The 17,901-nt window shown below is 52.0% G+C and overlaps 7 protein-coding genes across 7 annotated transcripts; 4 read left to right on the top strand and 3 right to left on the bottom strand.

Annotated features, from left to right (window-relative positions):
- Positions 1-80: 80 nt before the first annotated feature.
- Positions 81-1,106, top strand: KVR01_006727 (uncharacterized protein; the record flags this gene model as incomplete). The annotated part of the gene is made up of 3 exons (XM_044792785.1): positions 81-106; positions 178-320; positions 463-1,106. The coding sequence occupies 3 exons, from the start codon at positions 81-83 to the stop codon at positions 1,104-1,106; spliced, it is 813 nt and encodes a 270-aa protein (XP_044644158.1).
- A 1,594-nt stretch (positions 1,107-2,700) lies between these two features.
- KVR01_007044 (uncharacterized protein) lies at positions 2,701-3,846 on the top strand (the record flags this gene model as incomplete). The annotated part of the gene is made up of 3 exons (XM_044787714.1): positions 2,701-2,886; positions 2,966-3,229; positions 3,298-3,846. 3 exons carry the CDS (start codon positions 2,701-2,703, stop codon positions 3,844-3,846), a joined length of 999 nt encoding a protein of 332 aa, XP_044644475.1.
- Positions 3,847-4,935: 1,089 nt separating this feature from the next.
- Positions 4,936-6,135, top strand: KVR01_006546 (uncharacterized protein; the record flags this gene model as incomplete). The annotated part of the gene is made up of 3 exons (XM_044793306.1): positions 4,936-5,093; positions 5,171-5,348; positions 5,403-6,135. The coding sequence occupies 3 exons, from the start codon at positions 4,936-4,938 to the stop codon at positions 6,066-6,068; spliced, it is 1,002 nt and encodes a 333-aa protein (XP_044643977.1). The 3' UTR covers positions 6,069-6,135.
- A 260-nt stretch (positions 6,136-6,395) lies between these two features.
- On the top strand, positions 6,396-9,152 carry KVR01_006530 (uncharacterized protein). The gene is made up of 8 exons (XM_044785411.1): positions 6,396-6,619; positions 6,679-6,761; positions 6,872-7,590; positions 7,657-7,789; positions 7,861-8,079; positions 8,151-8,306; positions 8,383-8,587; positions 8,670-9,152. Exons 1-8 carry the CDS (start codon positions 6,533-6,535, stop codon positions 9,099-9,101), a joined length of 2,034 nt encoding a protein of 677 aa, XP_044643961.1. The 5' UTR covers positions 6,396-6,532; the 3' UTR covers positions 9,102-9,152.
- A 240-nt stretch (positions 9,153-9,392) lies between these two features.
- Positions 9,393-10,787, bottom strand: KVR01_007007 (uncharacterized protein). The gene is made up of 2 exons (XM_044794058.1): positions 10,513-10,787; positions 9,393-10,459 (listed from the first exon to the last, which is right to left on the bottom strand). Exons 1-2 carry the CDS (start codon positions 10,708-10,710, stop codon positions 9,485-9,487), a joined length of 1,173 nt encoding a protein of 390 aa, XP_044644438.1. The 5' UTR covers positions 10,711-10,787; the 3' UTR covers positions 9,393-9,484.
- A 1,456-nt stretch (positions 10,788-12,243) lies between these two features.
- Positions 12,244-13,628, bottom strand: KVR01_007052 (uncharacterized protein). Its single transcript, XM_044785459.1, has 3 exons — positions 13,280-13,628; positions 12,997-13,199; positions 12,244-12,929 (listed from the first exon to the last, which is right to left on the bottom strand). The coding sequence occupies exons 1-3, from the start codon at positions 13,555-13,557 to the stop codon at positions 12,262-12,264; spliced, it is 1,149 nt and encodes a 382-aa protein (XP_044644483.1). The 5' UTR covers positions 13,558-13,628; the 3' UTR covers positions 12,244-12,261.
- Positions 13,629-14,111: 483 nt separating this feature from the next.
- KVR01_006506 (uncharacterized protein) lies at positions 14,112-17,258 on the bottom strand. The gene is made up of 3 exons (XM_044790797.1): positions 16,260-17,258; positions 16,034-16,206; positions 14,112-15,981 (listed from the first exon to the last, which is right to left on the bottom strand). The coding sequence occupies exons 1-3, from the start codon at positions 17,200-17,202 to the stop codon at positions 14,317-14,319; spliced, it is 2,781 nt and encodes a 926-aa protein (XP_044643937.1). The 5' UTR covers positions 17,203-17,258; the 3' UTR covers positions 14,112-14,316.
- Positions 17,259-17,901: the final 643 nt, after the last annotated feature.

Here is a 17,901-nt window from a genome sequence, read left to right as displayed (position 1 = left end):
AGCCAGTTACTTATTGCCTCTGACATGAATATCTATCCGAAGCAGCTCTGTTGCAATTTGGAATCCCGAGGTTGGAAACCATGGCCCGGATATCACTAGAAGACAGGTCCGTCCAAACGAACCCAACAACTCTATCGCAATGGGACAAACTCAGCTCACAAGTATTGCTCAACCAAGCCATTTCTACCTCCCGAACTGGGCGTCATGGGACGCCCTCAAGACCCTGCACGAGTGGCACTTACGAAGAGGCGCCGCGGCGGACGCCCCGTACCCCAACAGGCACGCGTGGGAGAGCATCCTGCACGTGTACTTCCCAAGCCGTACGTTGCATCTATGTGCAGTCCCCTTACATCCCATATCAACAACGCCCGCCGGACCTCGGAGGGGAAAAAAAAGGTCAGGCGGGATGGATGAGTTCCGAACCACAGCGCTGGACCTAATGCCCCGCCCAATACCTACTAGACTACGACCAATCCCAGCTCGACATCCAACCAGACGGGACCGCACAGGGGATCAAGTACCTCCTCCTCAGGAAATTCTTCGACGCAGCATCATCACCCTCGGACGGCTATGGTACCGGGGAGGGCCTCACCCTCGAGCGCATCTCGGTGGACCTCCCGGCGCGGGTCAGACACCTCCGCGATATCCTCTGGGTCAAGTGCAACCCACCGAGCACCGACGGGACCCAGTGGGCCAGCGCGATGCGCACCACGGTGGCGTACCTGGGGCGGAGGCATCCCGCCCGCGCGATGTATCTCATCCTCGCCGTGGGGATGCACTGGCTGCCGTTTTACTGGGACCCGACGGACCCTAGGCCGGAGGGGCGAGGCCTAAGAATGGCAGAAGGGAATGACGAGGAGGGATGGTACGCGGTCACGCCCGAGGTCCACGCGCCGCCTGGTATCGACGCTGGGCATATCGACGGTGAGGGGATCGTCCACCTGGATCGGGCCAGGACCCTGGACTGCTTCAACGGTGCGGGGCCGTTCTTTGCTGATGAGAGGCCTAAGCTAACGTACCAGGAGGACCTGGACTTTTTAGAGGAGTTCCTTGGGGTGGTGGTGAGGCATGCTTATGCAGGTGAGCACGGGATGAGCTTCGGGTGACGGCCGTAGAATGTAGATAAGTTTGGTTTCAGTGTTTTCTGTACGACTTGCCTCACATCCATTACTAGTTCACAGTTGATCACCCTCTTCACAGCCGAGCAGCACAGAAACAAAGGAGGGCCATTTAGCTTCGAAAGAAACCAACATTACAGTGATAAAAAGAACACTTGAGTGAAACTAATCCGATTTGACAACCCATGCCTCTTACGACTACCAGTACTTAAGTACGTTACACGGTACAGTGCAAGGTTACCCTTGAGTGCAGCGCCTTAGACCGCTCGGCCAAGTTGCCTTATTCATTGATAAAGAGTATTTGTCCAGCTACATAAGCACAAGAGTATTGAATTACATGAAGCATTTTCTTAATTAATAATAATCTCCCTCGCGGCACAGAGGCCTGCTGTCACGGAGTCCACAGGACGGCGCTGATGGGCAGTAGTGTGTGGATGGGCGAATGGCCGCCGGGCTTTTTCTCTGTCTTGATTCGGAGATACGCGGCAGAGATCACATGCCTCATGAAGGGCGTGATGTTTATATGTACTTGAGTAGCATATGAAGGCGTGGTGGGTGGTGACCAACCTCCCTCCGCCGTTAGACTCCCCCGCCGGTAGAGGTACACCCCGTACTTACCAGTATTAGAATTGCACACGTGTAGAGACAGCTATTTAGGTATTTCTGATCGCCCGCTTCACCACCTGATAATTATCGTGCACATTTCACACTCGTCAACATGTCTCAGGCTGCCCAGGTGGCTATCGGCCTCGTGAAAGATGAAAGGAGGGGGACAGTTTGCTTACGCCGGGAGGAATGAGTTTCCCGTCGACGACCTCGCCGTCCTTGTTGATAACGCGCGAATTGGGGTGGGCGCATGGCCTGACATGTCTTCGTGTTGCTCGCTAGAGACAGATATTCGCAATGTTATCTACCAACGCGGGCATGCAATGTTCCCACCATGTTTGGTCTAGTTCGCGGAGGTTGTATTCCATGCGGGCCTGGCTAAGAGCACGTTGGCGTGTTGTCTTGGCACGTCAGTCGGCAGACGTACAGTAGGGCCGTCAATGCCGGATTTTGGGGCCAAAGCTGGTAGAATAGGCACACAATTCCCACGCAACGGTTGGCATGTAACATATTTCTTTCAAGGCTTATGCTCGTGCAGCATTGATCCCTTCTCCCGGTGGCTTGAGGATTAATCCATGACAAGGTCGTATTTTACAACGAGGATCGTGGTAGCCGGCTGATTGTTGACTGACTCGATTTAGAGGGCCAGGAATCCCTGGCTGATGCTACCCTCTAAAAGCCGTGGCATATTCCCACAAAGGAGAATCTGCGATGCCTTTAGTAGTGTGATATTGCCGTTTTGGGTACGGAGGTAACCACCGAGCCATCACTCATTACGGCCCCACGGGACCCAAACGCCAAATATTCCAATCATACGCTGTGCTTCATCGCTGGCTGGGACCGTTCAGTCCTTCGGGGGGACGGTCCAGTTTGAGTAGTGTCAATCCATATAAGTCCGCAGTTTCCAATTCTGCCGTTACACAGCCTCTGTGATTCACTCTATGCCATCAACCTTGAAAGTATCCATTCCACCAACATGCGACCTTCACTCTTCCTGTCTCTGACCGTTGCTGCTGTCGCGCAGGCGGCCGTTGTGTCTCGGGCAGCGGCTGCATCTGGGCTGAAGTGGCTGGGTGTCAGCGAGTCCGTTGCAGAATTCGGGACTGCCCTGCCGGGAACATGGGGCGTGGATTTCTATTTCCCCTCGACCACGACGATTGACGTACGATCATCCCAATGGCTTACCTCGATTTCCCCAATGCTACGTATGCGCGGATTCACTAACTGGAGACCTTCATCAGACCTTGATTAGCGAAGGGTATAACACCTTCCGAATTCCATTTCTACTCGAACGTATGGCTCGTGGGAGTATGACTGCTCAGCTGGACAGCGGGTACCTCAAGAACCTCACAGATGTTGTCACACACATCACTGGAAAGGGAAAGTTTGCTGTAGTAGACGTCCACAACTATGGCAGATACAACGGTGCAGTCATCACGGATACAGCTGGATTTGGTACCTTTTGGAAGAACCTTGCCACACAATTCAAGAGCAACGCCAATGTCGTAAGTAGCTCACTCGCCTTTGACTTTCAGATAACTAGTCCTAAGTTCTGACCGGACGGCCTCTTCAGATCTTCGATATCAATAATGAGTACCACGACATGGACCAGACGCTCGTGTTCAACCTCGATCAAGCCGCCATCACCGCCATACGTGCGTCCGGTGCGACCTCACAGTACATCTTCGCGCAAGGGAATTCGTGGTCGGGAGCTTGGACGTGGAACACAACCAACGACAACCTCAAGGGCCTGAAAGATCCCAATAATAAGCTCATCTACGAAATGCACCAGTACCTAGACTCGGATGGCTCTGGCACGAGCGGCAATTGCGTCTCAGCCACGGTCGGCGTTGACCGCATCATTGGTGCCACGAGCTGGCTCAGGGCTAACGGCAAGCTCGGCGTCCTGGGAGAATTCGCAGGGGGCCCTAACACCCAATGTCTCTCCGCTGTGACGGGACTTCTTGATCATCTCAAGGCCAACTCTGACGTTTGGCAAGGTGCAATTTGGTGGGCTGCAGGACCGTGGTGGCCTGCTTCCACATTCTCGAGCTTTGAGCCGCCCAGTGGTACCGCGTATCAGTACTACGACAGCCTGCTGAAGAAGTATGCCCCTGCTTAGGACCTCATTAGAGCGGCATCTTTCGACGGAAAAATGAAAGGAAGAGGGTATCACTACTATTTTAGTACCTAGGGAGCTTTTGAATGTACAATATTACAATTGGATATGCAGCTGTTTATGTCGTCATTTGGCCTCATAACCTTGGAAATGCCCGTCATCTATCCTGTACTCTCCTAGTATCTAGGTAGCAGGTGGTTTCATGGTCAATATTGAAGCCAGGCATTGCTCGAATGTCTTGAGAGATACGACCAATGCCAGTGGGCTGTCCGCGAGCAGACAATGTCGTACGGGGCACTGCCGAGACCACTGACATGGATCAATATTCATTTTCACGAGGAACCTGCTCTGCCGGACGTCTGAACCGCGTTCCCCTGACAACCTTGCCTGTTATCAGTGCTAGTTCCTCATTGACCCGTTGCTATCTTGCCACAACGTTCGCTACTAGTGTGAAAAAAAAAGGCTGTCTCATGCATTCAATATTCTTCAGTTTCACACCCGGGCATTCCAAAACTTACTGAATGAAAGCTGCGGTCGTTATGTTGTCCCGTGATGTGGAGAACATGCCCGCTAGTAGATAGGGTAATGCTCACCCGGCCGTGCCGCAATCCACTGCCCAGGTGTGTGCGGCCATTGTAAGTTGGCATGATCGTGATCTAGCTAGGCAAGTTGGCATGATCGTGATTTACATAGGCAAGTTAAACTTTCGGGAGCCCCAAGTACATACTAGTAGAGGGGTTAATAGGATGGATAATGCCCACCCGGTACAAATCTAGCGAAGCCCAGTGATCAAACGTCGAGGTAGTTTCGGTGGGAGTGCTTCACCAATTTCTAGACACGACGAAAGCGGCTTGGAATTCCGAAGATCTCTCGGTGCCAGATAGGATACTGGTGGCCCGTGAAAATCGATCCGAGCAAACCACATCGGTCTATTCGGGCAGCTCCAGAATAAAGTCATGGTACATTAAGAAGTGAAGTCTGCCCACAATATCGAACGAGTGTACTACACTACAGGCTCTCATTCACAACCTCACTGAAAGAACTCGATACGCGTTACTAAACTATTCAAGCCACCTGACAAGATAGATCGCCATGGCTCCCAAGCTTAAAGTCGCAGCTATTCAGGCTGAGCCCGTTTGGCAAGACCTCGAGGGTGGTGTCAATAAGTCGATTGCCCTGATCGAGGAAGCGGCCAGTCAGGGAGCCAATGTTATTGGATTCCCCGAGGTTTTCATTCCCGGTTATCCTTGGTGAGTAGCTGCACCACAAAGCCATATACTTGCTGGACACGTTGTTTAGGTGTTTGACTAATTACTTACGTCTAAAGGAGTATATGGGCGAGGTCTCCGACTGAAAATGCTGGCTTCATGGACGAGTATTTTCGCAACTCTCTGGTAAAGGAATCCGATGAAATGAAGCGGATCTGTGCCGCTGTTAAGGAAGCCGGTGTTTTTGTCGTCCTCGGATACAGCGAGCGGTACAAGAACACCTTGTATATCGCCCAGGCAAGTACTTCGGTCTTCAATCCCCAATCTACCAGGAGCTGACGCCTCAGCCAGTCTTTTATCGATGAAAACGGTGTCATCGTCCACCATCGGCGCAAGATCAAGCCCACTCATGTTGAGCGGGCATATTGGGGTGACGGCCAGGGAGAATCGCTGCAGACTGTAGCTCCCAGCTCAGCCCACCCAGACGTCAAGATCGGCGGGCTCAACTGCTGGGAACACACCCAGGTTCTTTTACGGTACTATGAGTACGAGCAGGACGTCGACCTGCACGTCTCCAGCTGGCCGGTCCTCTGGCCGCACCCAACTGATAAGACAGGCGCCCATGACCCGGACTGGCCAGGACACATCACGGACGTGATGAGCATGCGCTTCTCACAGATTGTGGCTCTTGAGGGGGCCTGCTTCGTGATGGTCTGCACGCAGGTGGTCAGCGAGGAGGGCAAGAAGAAGTGCAGGCTCGAGGACTTTGGGTACGCGACGTGCACTCTTGGGAGCGGCGGGGGGTTCAGTATGATATATTCACCCATGGGCGACGAGCTCGTCGAGCGTCCCCACCCCGGCAAGGAGTGCATCCTCTATGCCGATGTGGACCTCGCGGAGAAGGCCAAGGCGAAGCAGAACCTCGACATTGTTGGGCATTACTGCCGGCCGGACCAGCTGAGTCTGCGCGTCAACAAGTACCCTGCACGACCTGTGTTTTACGCGGCTGAGCCTTGATTGACGGGACGCTGGCGTGGCGGTAGTGTAAGATACCTATGTACCTAGCTTTTTTTGCTGTTTTTTTATTTCTTTCGATGTCTTCGCGTGCGGAACGGGACATTGCGAGCCGCGGTTGCAGCCGCGGTTACGGCGCCACTCAGCTGGGGTGATTTTCTCGATAGAGTTTATCTCTACGTCACGTCAAAGCTGAATAAACCCTTGCACACTCAAGTACCTAGCGCAGCTGAGAGATAGGGGCAGGAGTCGGGTGCGGGGTTCTCGTTTCGGTCCTAGCGACGGCGCCGCATTGACATATCTTCATCGGCTCCGCCGTTGCAAGGGGAGCACATGCACGTGTTCTCCATTTCGACGTCTTGTCAAGGTTTCACGAAATGGAAGTGCTCGGAATCTATGACGCTGACCCACGAGCTCCCAAATAACAAAGACGGAATACCACTATACTTCGACGTTGCATTCACGTCATGTCAGGCTCCGTGTCGCAGCCCGAGGCCAAAAAAAGGCAGCGGGTCTCGGTCGCGTGCCTCGCATGTCGGCATAAGCGCATGCGCGTGAGTCTAAAAAGCACTTGAGCCACACTTGTCCGGTCACTTCACTTACTCGGTGCTAGTGCGATGGACAGCAGCCTGTCTGCGGGTCATGTCTGAGTAGAGGGGTTGAGTGCATATTCCAGCACGCCGAGAACAAGCGCAGGTTAGCCTCATCCTCCCGGCGTCGTGAAGTGCACATCGCCTACACCTGTAGACGTGGGTGCGCATAGCTTGGGAAGGAACCTGACAGTTCGACTTCTGCCCGCATCCCAGACCACCCAGCAAGAAATACGTGGAATCCTTGCAGGCCCGCATTCGTCATCTAGAGGCCCAGGTCGTATCACTGGGCTCTAAGCCCGCGTACGGTTCCACCAAAATAGATTTGACCGCTGAGGATAACGAGCAAGACGACGAATCTGGCGGGGAGGACGACCAAGACCCCTTTTCAGATCTCACAGTCCGGGCTGGCCGTCTCAATGTCATTGATGACGGTCAGTTGCATTACTTCGGATCGCAGAGCTCCTACAACCTGGTCCGGGAACCCCTGCGCGATGCAGACCCTCAAGAACCATCTCATAAGGCACAGGTTGAAGGTCTTCTTGCCACTGCCCAGCTCGGGAAGACAGTCAGTATCTCCGATGAGCTTCAGGATCACCTACTCGACTTGTACTGGCGGTGGCAGAACCCTTGGAACTACGTGATCCACAAGGGCGCATTCTTGAAAAGCTTCAAAGGAGAAGATGATGGCAAAAACTGTTCACCTCTTCTTCTGTGTTCAATATTTGCAATAGCCGCGCGGTATTCTGACCGCCCCGAGCTACGCTCAATACAGGACGATCCAAATACTACTGGCGATGCATTCTGTGAACAGGCTAAGATACTGATGCTATATGAGACTGAGGCTCCCACTATCACGACTGTACAGGCCGCCTGTCTTCTGGCCTTGAGAATTATGTCTGACGGAAAGGAGGCTCTGGGGTGGTTGTATGCTGGTATGTGCGCAATTCCCTGGTATATCTTATGTTCTTTCGATCGCGGTCATCCTAACTACCATTCAGGAAATGCGACAAGAATGGCCCATAACCTTGGCCTTCATCTAGACTCTTCAAAATTGATCGCAACAGGTTCGTTGTCAGGAGAGGAAGTTGAAGCAAGAAAGGTGACATGGTGGGGTTGCTATGTCGTCGACAAGTAAGTGAACTGCGTGATGACGCGATCATCCATTAGCGAGGATTTGAGTATAAACCACTAACAACATGAAGGCTTTTCTCTTGCGGCCTAGGTCGCCCCAGTAGCACCCCCAAATCCAGCATCTCCTGCCCGAAGCCCAGCATAGACACCAACGAGGAATACAGGCCCTGGTTGCCGACGCCCGATGGATCGGCTTCAGAAAACTTCTTAGGGATGCACTCACATGTGTCGTCGACAGCCTGTCATGTCTCAGAGACCTATACCATTGCGTGTGAAGCGATGGACATCATGTAAGAGGCCATTGGCAGGCGGCTGTTCTGGCTCATCGTGTTCGCGGAGTTGGCTAATAGTAAAATACTAGCTACGCTGCTAACAGTACATTGTCGAACCGCGAGCTGGAGGACGTTATCAGCAAGGCAGATGTGGAATTGCGGACTCATTTTACAGCCTTACCAAGCTTTCTCCGGGTGTCGAATTCTCCCAAGGTGCCCATGCTTCCTCACGTTTGCATATTCCAGTCAGTTCCTCCTACCAACCCTTGCATCGACTCCGAGTCAAACCTTGAAGAAGGCTAACGGGGAACCTGGCAATAGTATTCAATATCATGCACACCTCATCCTCTTACACAGACCCATGATCCGTAACAGAGGACGAAAAAACTCGGCTAGCGTCGACACATCTACGAACGATGGAAGCAACAGGGGAGACGAGTACGAAAACCAGCATATGGCTACGTGCCGTCACTCGGCTACTGAGATCGCACGCTTGCTGCGCACATACAAGCAGCAATACACTCTGGTATGACATGGGTCCTCCTGGAGCAAATTATCAACCGCCGACACGACTTCTTACTTGGTTCTGTGCTAACCATGCTTGGCAGCGACGGATACCCATCGCAGCAGTCCACCTGTGTTTCTCAGCAGTCGTGATTCACCTGATGGATGCCCGGCCATCGAACCCGAACAGGTCACAGGCCATCAGGAACTTCCAGATCTGTGTGGATGCGCTGCGGGATCTCCGGACGGCATGGTGTGCATGGAGCGATCGAGCGCTGCGGGCTGTTCGGCTACTGGCCCGGGAGTGGTATCAGTGCGAAGACATCTCGGATCTACAAAATTGCGGCAGTCCTCGGAAGCCAGGTGATATGAAAGCTTCAGAGGTGGGAGTGGAATCCGAGGTTGGAGACCAGGGCGAGTCACTGGCGTTCTTGTTTGATGTTGGGACCCCACTTGCAAGCCAATATATGGATAGTCTGGTGACGGACTGGCTTATGGAAAGCGGGTACGACGTGTTCCCTACCATCGAGGAGTAAAAAGGTGTTACGAGGGGGCCATGAAATACAAAATATGAGAAGTGCCCGGAATGATCACATCTCGCGGACAACCCTACGCATGTGCAGTACCTCACAGGAATCCATCCATCGATACGAGCATTCCATGATTTAGAGAAGCAGAGTCGATAACAGCCCACACGATGTCTCAACGTGGGGATCTCGACTGCCTGGTTTTCGCTTCTATTTCGCATACGTCCTGGGACATACATGGCGCCTTCATATGGCAGTAAACGCTCAAGACCCAGCAATGAAATATAGAAAGCTTGGAATGTAGCAAATGTTATCTTTTATCTATGTCTATGAAAATACTGGGGACACGAACTACATGGCATTCCTTACCTTCTACTTTCTTTTCCTCCTTTTTAAAGAAGCGTTGCTGGTGTTCCAACGGGTTTGCGTGCCACCATCAGGAACATCGGTGTGAATAGCCTCTCCTTCCCTCCTAATACCAACGCCTCCGCCGCCTTTGACAAGCTATCACCGGTCTTCTTGGTTCCGGGAGGTGCCAGTCTCAATGTTTCGAGGGCAGCCATGAAGTTATGAGCCGCCCAGCGGCCCCATCGGGTCATCCTGACAGTCCCAACCAAATCACCTATAGTATTGGCATACCTCCAGCCGGCCCCATCAAGAGGCCAGTACCATGGTGCTGGGTCTGAGCCCTCTGCGCCCTCTTGGAAGCGCTCAGCGAGGTCCTCTGCCTCGATGAGCTCGAAACCCGCGGCTTTGATAGCACGAAGGGCCTCTTCCGCCTTGACCATATTGGCGATTCCATCTCCCTGTTCGATGTCGAGACGAATCTTACGATGGTGCAGATTTTCGTTGTCGTAAGCATCCGTCATAACCCACTCGTACACTCCAAACACCCCACCTGGCTTCAAGACCTTGTAAATCTGGCTATACACACCCTCGAGGCTCGGCGCATGAACCGTAGCCTCGATGGCATAAACAGCGTCGAAGGTGCCCTCATCAAACGGGAGGTCCATAAAGTCACCCTGGACGAAGCGGCAGTTGCCTGCCAGGCCGTCCTGCTCGGCATACCGCGCCGCGCGCTGCACCTGGTACTCGTTGATCGTGATGCCGGTGACGTACGCGCCCGTAAACTTTGCAATTTCTCTTGCGGGACCTCCCACACCACAGCCCACGTCCAACACCTTGTCGCCCTTGCGGATGCCAATGCTGTGTGCTAGGTAGTGTTCGTGCCGCGCGATCGCAGCGCGGAACGCCTCCCGAGGACCAAAGCGACAGAAGTGGAAGGACTGGCTCCACCCGTACTCGTAGAAGTCGGTCGCTAAGTTGTAATATTGGCGCGTCAGGCTGGCGTAATCTTTTGTGCGTGCCTGCCCACGATTTAGTATCACCGTCTGGATCTGTTTTGTTGGGGCAGACTCACGGCTCTGTCGGCATCCGTCTCGTTCTTGGCTTCCTTGTTGTCCCAGTGTTGGAAGTATTCGCTTACAGCCGCCTGCTGTGCTTCTTTATCCTTATTCAGCATGGCTGAGAAACCTTCGTGCGTTGTGGCTGTTTTCTTGTGCATAATGTTTTCGAAGGTCATGTCTTTCGCGAGGGCAACTTCTTGTCCGGGAGCCATTGTGTCGTCTATTTTTGCAGCTGGATTTTGCGCCGAGAGGGAAACAAATGTGTTTGATTGAAGAATGTGATGAAATTGATTTTACTGTCCTTGCAGGCAAATAATCACGGCTTATTTATGATATATTCCATCATGTCGTGAAACCGAATACAAAGCTGTTCGTGTAAGTCAACACGAATACGAATGATAGCTACCCTAGGGTAGTGTGCAATGCGAATACGAATGCGCGTGGTCGGGTTGATTGATTACACTTAAATCCTTCCAGAACTGGATTAAGCGATGGCTCGCATTTGACAGCCTGCAAATAATCAGGTGGATACCAACTTGGAACACTTTAGTCTGGATTTGATACCATGTAGTATGATCTCAGCGCTCTTGTTCAGCAAAGGCCGACCGGCCTTAGGCCAAGTTAGAAAGTAAAACGCTCAGGGCCTAACTTTGAACCATCCCTCGAAGCAGGCAAACGCCTCATGTTGATTGTATTCTGCGATAATATTAAACCCAATTTACGGAGGCAGAGTGCCTCGGCAGACAGCCATGTGTCAACGGCTCGGTCATTGTTGGGTGATTGCCCCAGGGTGACCTGAACGACACCTAGGTTGTTTAAAGCTGTGCTGGAAGATGCTAAAAGTTTATACGCTTTTCTCCTGACTTCAGGGGCAGGAAATACCCGTGCCTTATGATACTGGGAAATTCATAAGAGCAGCCCCTCTAGACACCAATGGCAACAATGTGACTAAAGAGCCTCTCACACTTTATATATATACTGCAATGGCGCCCTCAGGGGGTTTTTTATAGTTAGTTTAGAACATATAGTAATATAGTGTATTACAGTAATCCAATATATTATACTTCTTTTAGATATACTTTCCTTATAATTTAATAAGGAGAGTACCTTATTATAAGCCTACTTACTTTACTCCTTCCCTTTTTTATAATTGATAATAATGAGGACCTCTAAATATTTAAAATAAAGTAGTTTATTAGCTAAAGGGTAGAGAGAGGGTAGAGAGAGGGGGGGAGGGGAAGAAATACTATATAATAAAGGGGTATTATAGAGTGAAAGTTTAATAGTTAATCTTTATATTAAAGTAATTAAGAATATTTAGGATTCTTAAATATAAATACCTTTATTAGTAAATTAAATAGGAAGGTACTTTTAGAGGAATAAGTGTAATGTATTGAATTATTATAATACACTCTATTATTATAAGTTCCTGACCAACTATTTAGGGCCTAATTTACTGTAAGAAATGCCCTGCCAGCGCCATTGCAGTAGCTATAGCCAACAGCGCCAGGGACAGGGACGAGGAAAAAGTCATCTACATCGCTCTAATACAAATGCCTCTGGGTAATAGCCAAGAGTGCCCTCTATCTCGACTCTCCTTCCAGCTCCTAGAATAGAGCACGGAAAAGCTCAACGATCGAATGTGTGTTTGGTTCAGGTTGTTTATACAGGTATCCACTCATGCACCTTAGAATGCAAATAGAATGAAGCTTACAGTATGAGAAAGAAGACAATGAACCGGTCCTTATACTGATAGCTCCAATTTAGTGGCCAGCCGGCGCAGTACTCACAACGCTGCGGAATATCTGCTCCAGAACCTCGACACATGTCACCACGGTGTCGTGATCTGTCTCGCTGACCGTCGTGGTCGTAAAATCTAGGACATCCCGAAATTCATCGCCTCCACTTCCTCTCCAACAATCCTCCATGTACTTTTGACCTTTCTTTCCGATCATGTCATCAGTCTCGGCGAAGTAGGCGCTGATCCTCAGCCTTTGGCTATCGCCACAGCCTTGGTCTACTCGCCGGCTCCTCTCCAGTTCGGAGAGCTTCCTAACGAAGAGCGCGTAGTCATCGCACTCGCCCCAAAACCCAACAGGCCCCTTTCTGACACAATAAAGTGCCTCACTATCCGCGCCCACCAAGTTCTCACTGAGCATGGAGCTGGAAGCTACGTTTGGTAGCTCCTTCAGCAGCCCACTAGGCATACCATACTCAGCCTCTCTTCTCTGCTGGTCTCTCTCTGTCAGTGGTGACTTCCCTGAGCTAAGACCGCTGCTGGAGGGAAGTAGTTTCGTGGCTTTCGCAAACACTGCCTCAAAGTCCGATGCGACCTTGGGCATGCGATGCCATAATTGAAATATGCCGGCGGGCAGTCTCTGGACCATCTGCATGGTCATAACTTGCGAATGAGATGGATCGACCCATGGTGCTGTCATCGAATTATTAGCTATGCCCTGCCAGCTTTGATTGTTGACGATGGCGTGGGGAAAAAATACCTATTAGGGCAATAAATGGCCTATTCGGATCAAGGATGCCACGACAGCGAGTAAGAGTGTTCAGGAGATATATTGTGCCCGCACTGTGAGCGGCCAACGCGACATGATTTATCTGTAAATGTTCAAGGAGGCGGGGAACGACCTCGATCCAAGTATTCAATCGCTGTGCAAGTGGCACGTCAGTTGAATGGCCCATGCCTGGCCTGCGGCGACATATCCATTGGTTAGTCGATCTCGAGCACTGAACTGGGGAGTCATAATTATCACGAGAAGAGGGTGGTACCTATCCACCACCAGAACCCGAACTCCCAGCTTTTCCGCTATCGCATGCATCCAGACGCTCAGATAGCGCGTTCCGAACATTCCGGGAATGAAAAGCACCGCCGGCGGCTGGGTGACACCCCCGCCCTGATTCGGAGAGTGTCCCACGTCCGCGTAGCTGACTTGGAGCTCGCAGTGGTCCTCTGTGGCCGGGAGCACGAAGCGTCGGTGGAATCGCTCTTGTGCAACGTACTCCGCGGTGCTCGAGTGCCCGGCAGGTGCTGGAGTTGGCGCCGACATGGTCCTAAGGTGCAGTCGATGGGCCAGTGTCGGAGAGTGACGAGGCGATGTTTCTCGGCACTTGAAAGCGCTGGAGCCCGCTGAAAGAACTCGTCCACTATATAATAACAGGCAAAGGAACGTGCCCCCAGCCGGAGGAACGTGCTATCTCACAATGCAGCTTAGCGCTGACGGTCCCGCTTCCCACTTGCGCGACGAGCGACTGCGCCTGGCACAATGTGCGATGGTTGTTTTGGAAGAGGCCTGTTCACCTTGGGAACTAGACTAAAAGTTTGTGGAGAAATTGTCAGAATTGCTGTTTAGTAACGAAGCTGTTTCTAATGTAGTCGTGACTGTAAGGTCCTAAGGTCTTCAAGGCAAGATCCATAGAATGAGGGTTGGATGACTGTCGGGGTCGCTCGATCCGGTGCAAACAGACAACTCGATAAAACAGGACAAGAACCGGAAAAGACGAAATTGAGCACTACAGGCAATAGATACCATGCTTAGAGCGACGAGAACTCGCATTGCAGACCACATAACCTAAACCACATTAGAAATGCAGGACAGTTGACTTATACTGTGCAGACAGTGAGGATTGGATTTTACAGGAAGCTAGTTTCTACAGCTATTGCAACATGGCAGCTTGAGAATAAGAAGTGGTCATGCTAAGACCTATGAGGTGTTCGTCAAAATGCCGTGCCCCTGGCACCCGTTACAGCCCAAAGTAGGAGCGGCCAGTGTTCGCCATAATGCAAGTGTGTACTGCCGAAGCTGTGATCAAACCTCTTCCACCCAGCACACCTGCATCGTCGCCTCCTTATGCAGGACATTAGTGATGATACATTTCTTCTCGACGGAGATCGCACCGCCCTGACCGATCCTCGCCTCCACGTCGCCAGCCTTCATCTTCAGGACACCTCTGATGACCGAAACCGTGCATTTCCAGCCCTTTTCCGGCTCAATAGGGAGCTGATGAAGAGCTGCGATGCTCTTGATCAAGACCCTGTGGTTTGGGCTGAGCTGTTGGGCAGCTGCCACGCTGATTACCTCACGCCTGAGGAAAGATGTAGAAAATGCCATGGGCCTGCCGTCCACGACGAGTTTGCCCGGCGCGATCTCCCACTCATCAGCTGCTGCTGAGGGCCCGGGGAGCAGTGGTATACCAGAGGCTTTCGAAACTCCACTGCCGCCAGTTTGCAGCATTGCAGACATTTGCTGCATCTGGTGCCACAAGGCGGCCTGCTCCTCAGAAGGCAGTCTGCTAATGTCGCCAAACAAGCTGAACATTCTGCTTGCCAGCCGTGGGGTCGAGATATCCCCGCAAGATAGATTGGAGGCAGCTTCTGTAAACGCCTCCGTGTTTGATCCGGTAGAGGTGAGGGTGGCGTTCGAAGATCCATCATTCGACGCGTCTGGGCCGGCTGAGCGCAATCGTGACTCATCTGTGGTGTGGCTCTCAACAACACTGCTGCTATTGTGAACCTCGCTATCTGCCTTGGCGACACGGTTCGATCGCCGAAGAGGCTTTGTCTCTGCTTTCACCGGCGACACGTCCGGTGAATCCTGGAACTGACTCTGGCGGCTCGGCCCGTGAATCGCGAATGATGGAATCGGGACAGGGCTCTCTGAAATGGGTTTCTCAATTTTCTGGGCCTTGTATAGCGAATAGGGAGGGACAAATTGCCGGCTAGAGACTGCTGACCGAAGACTTTTGGAAGGGGGCGAATCATGTGAGCGCTCAATGACCGGTATTGCCCGTGGGACCGGCGGAACTGGGACAGGGATTGGAGTCTGCTTGGTCGTGGTCGACGAGTCCGGGAATTCGCAAGGTCTCGACGCCTGGAAGAAAAAACAATTCACACACTGTGACCCGTAAACCTCTTGAAGCTCCAGCATACCTGCAGCTTCTGGGGGTAGGATTTTGCAGTTGCGCCGCCGTTCCGGAATTTTCGAATCGCATGGTTTACAATGAGCGACAACACCGACGGCCTGTAATATGACACTCATCAGGGCCCGGTACAGCCTTTGGTGGGAGCCTTTTGTTCCCGCAAGCCACTCCATATCCATCTCGTTCCTCAGTGGCAAGGATATAGCTTGAATGAACGCCCTCTTCTCCAGACCATAGGTGATGGATGCGGCCCAAGACTTTGGAACTAAAGGAGCCACGTAAGCCCAGACTTTGGACTCAGCCATGGCGCGCTCAAGCTCAGAAGGGGCCGTGGCGGCGCTGTCTTGCTCGGTATCACCACTGGCAGAAGAGGACGTGCTGTCAAGCTGGGGATAGGGAATCCATTTCTCTTGTTCATCGCTGGCGAGGTGACGGGGATTTTGCGAGACCACAATAGACTCGAGATTAGAGGCGCCGCCCGCTCTTGAACGAATGTATTCTAGAGTTGCATCCCTGTCCAGATTGTCATTGAACTCGCTTCTTGCATGATGTGACTGTGATAAAGTCAGTAACTGCATTCCCAAAAGGGGCAGAAGGAGAAGTTGCCTTGAAGTGATTGTCCAGCTTCTCGAGGGTGTGGCAAAGATCCGGACAAGTCCGGACTGGACAGGGAAAACGACGAGGCTTCCGTCCCAATACAGATTTTGTTTTGTATCCGTCCGGAAATAGGGCGAATGGAAATAGGGCGAATTTTGGGGAATATGCACTCGAGATATTGTCTGAGAAATCTTAGCATCATGCTGGGTGTATATTACTGTGCATAGAGACTCACCTGGCAATTGATGGTAGTCCCTCCCAGATGGCGTCTTTCTGAAAAGACTCCTTTCGACTCCTTGCTCATCATTCAAGTCATCGTCCCGGATCTCCGACAAGTTCATAGTGCTGCCGCGAGCTCCCAGACGGGCGGTGCGTTGCCGCGTGGTCGGGATGGCATCGTCATCGCTGTCCTGCGCCTCCTCCCTTTCCTCAACATACGAATCGTCGTCACTCGAAGTGATTGCATGCGGAAGTTCTTTCGTCCCATTAAGACGAGAAACTGGAAGGGCCTCGTCGCGTCTTTCAGACTGCCAAACCTGCGGGCCAGTGGCGCCACGCCGGGTGTTGTGGGATCTGCCCTTGAGTTCCTGGTGGAACTTGGCATTATGACCGGGCTCCTCCGACGCTGCCAAAGAGTGAGGTGATGCCCGAGTTTCGTGCTTAGGTGTGGCAAAAGGTGAGATCCTATTCGAACGCGCGGGGATCGAGGATGCATCCGACGATGTGGTCGGCGAGGTTGGAATTTGAGTTGTTGGGCGGTGTTGGTTGGACTTGTGGTGGCCGTATCCGCTGGGTGTGGTACCCCAGGAGGCCCCTGTAGCCCCTGGAGGTCCTGAAAGCCTAGCCGCTGAGTCATTGCTGAAGGGGGGGTTGACAGGCCCGTGCATCCGCGGCGCAGACAGTGCTGGTCGCTCAGCCGAGCGTAATGAGAACTGAAGAGTATCGAGCTGGGGCTTGGGAGGCTGTGAAGTGCTCTTCCTCTTGGCCCTGTGAGATTCGAGCTTGGTACTGTTAGACGCGGTCTCATCATCGTGTTGTCCTGTGGCGCCGGCTGTTGTGAGCCTGCGCTTCGAGCTGAGGTTGTCCACCGTTTTCGACATGGACGCGTCGTCCAGGTCGCGTTTCCTGGTGTTGCGCCTGACCCTGCCCCCATCTCCACCAGCCTCACCTTGCATCATGGCTATCCTTGACGAGCCAGGGCGGACGTTGCTGACGGCTGGAGAGTGGGAAGATACGTTAGGCCTGCAGCTGGAAGCAAAGCATGAGGGTGCCCTTCCAGGGCAGCTTCAAGAAAAACACAGCCCTCTGGGGACTAGCTCCTGCTTTGAACGGTGGGGGGCACCGTGGCGGTTTCAGTTGGCCTATAAGATATGCTAACACAAACTTTTAAATTTAATAAGAAGTTATTATACTTTACTCTTACATAGTAATTATAAATAAGAGAGTAATTATAACTATAAATACTTTTTATAAATTAAAGAAATTCTCCACTGTTATATAGTGCTAAGGTAGTTTTGATAGCTACCCTGTTAGTAGGGACCCAGGTGAATTACTTACCTGGCAACTACTTGGGTGGGTACTTAAGTACCTAGGTGCCTAACTCAGTGGGCAGCTGCGCCCAAAGTCGTGCCACACCCGATTCTGAATTGCAGCCTTACATGCACTCTACAGCATTCTATTGAAACCTGTAACTAATTTCCAATCTTCTAAGTCCCTAGAGATAAGGGCTCCTCGACTCCACCAAATGGCGCCCGTTGGACGTAGACCTGTTCAGCCAGTTAAGGTGTTGTGAAAATGGGATCGATGCCAATACTGGTTGGTGGGCTAGCACACATGGTCTTAAACATCTATTTGCCAAACAAGACAAGCTACCTCTT

The sequence above is a fragment of the Diaporthe batatas genome, assembly GCF_019321695.1.
Source record: "Diaporthe batatas strain CRI 302-4 chromosome Unknown Contig00007, whole genome shotgun sequence".
Classification (NCBI taxonomy): Eukaryota; Fungi; Ascomycota; class Sordariomycetes; order Diaporthales; family Diaporthaceae; genus Diaporthe; species Diaporthe batatas.
This window is presented reverse-complemented; position numbering and strand designations above follow the sequence as displayed.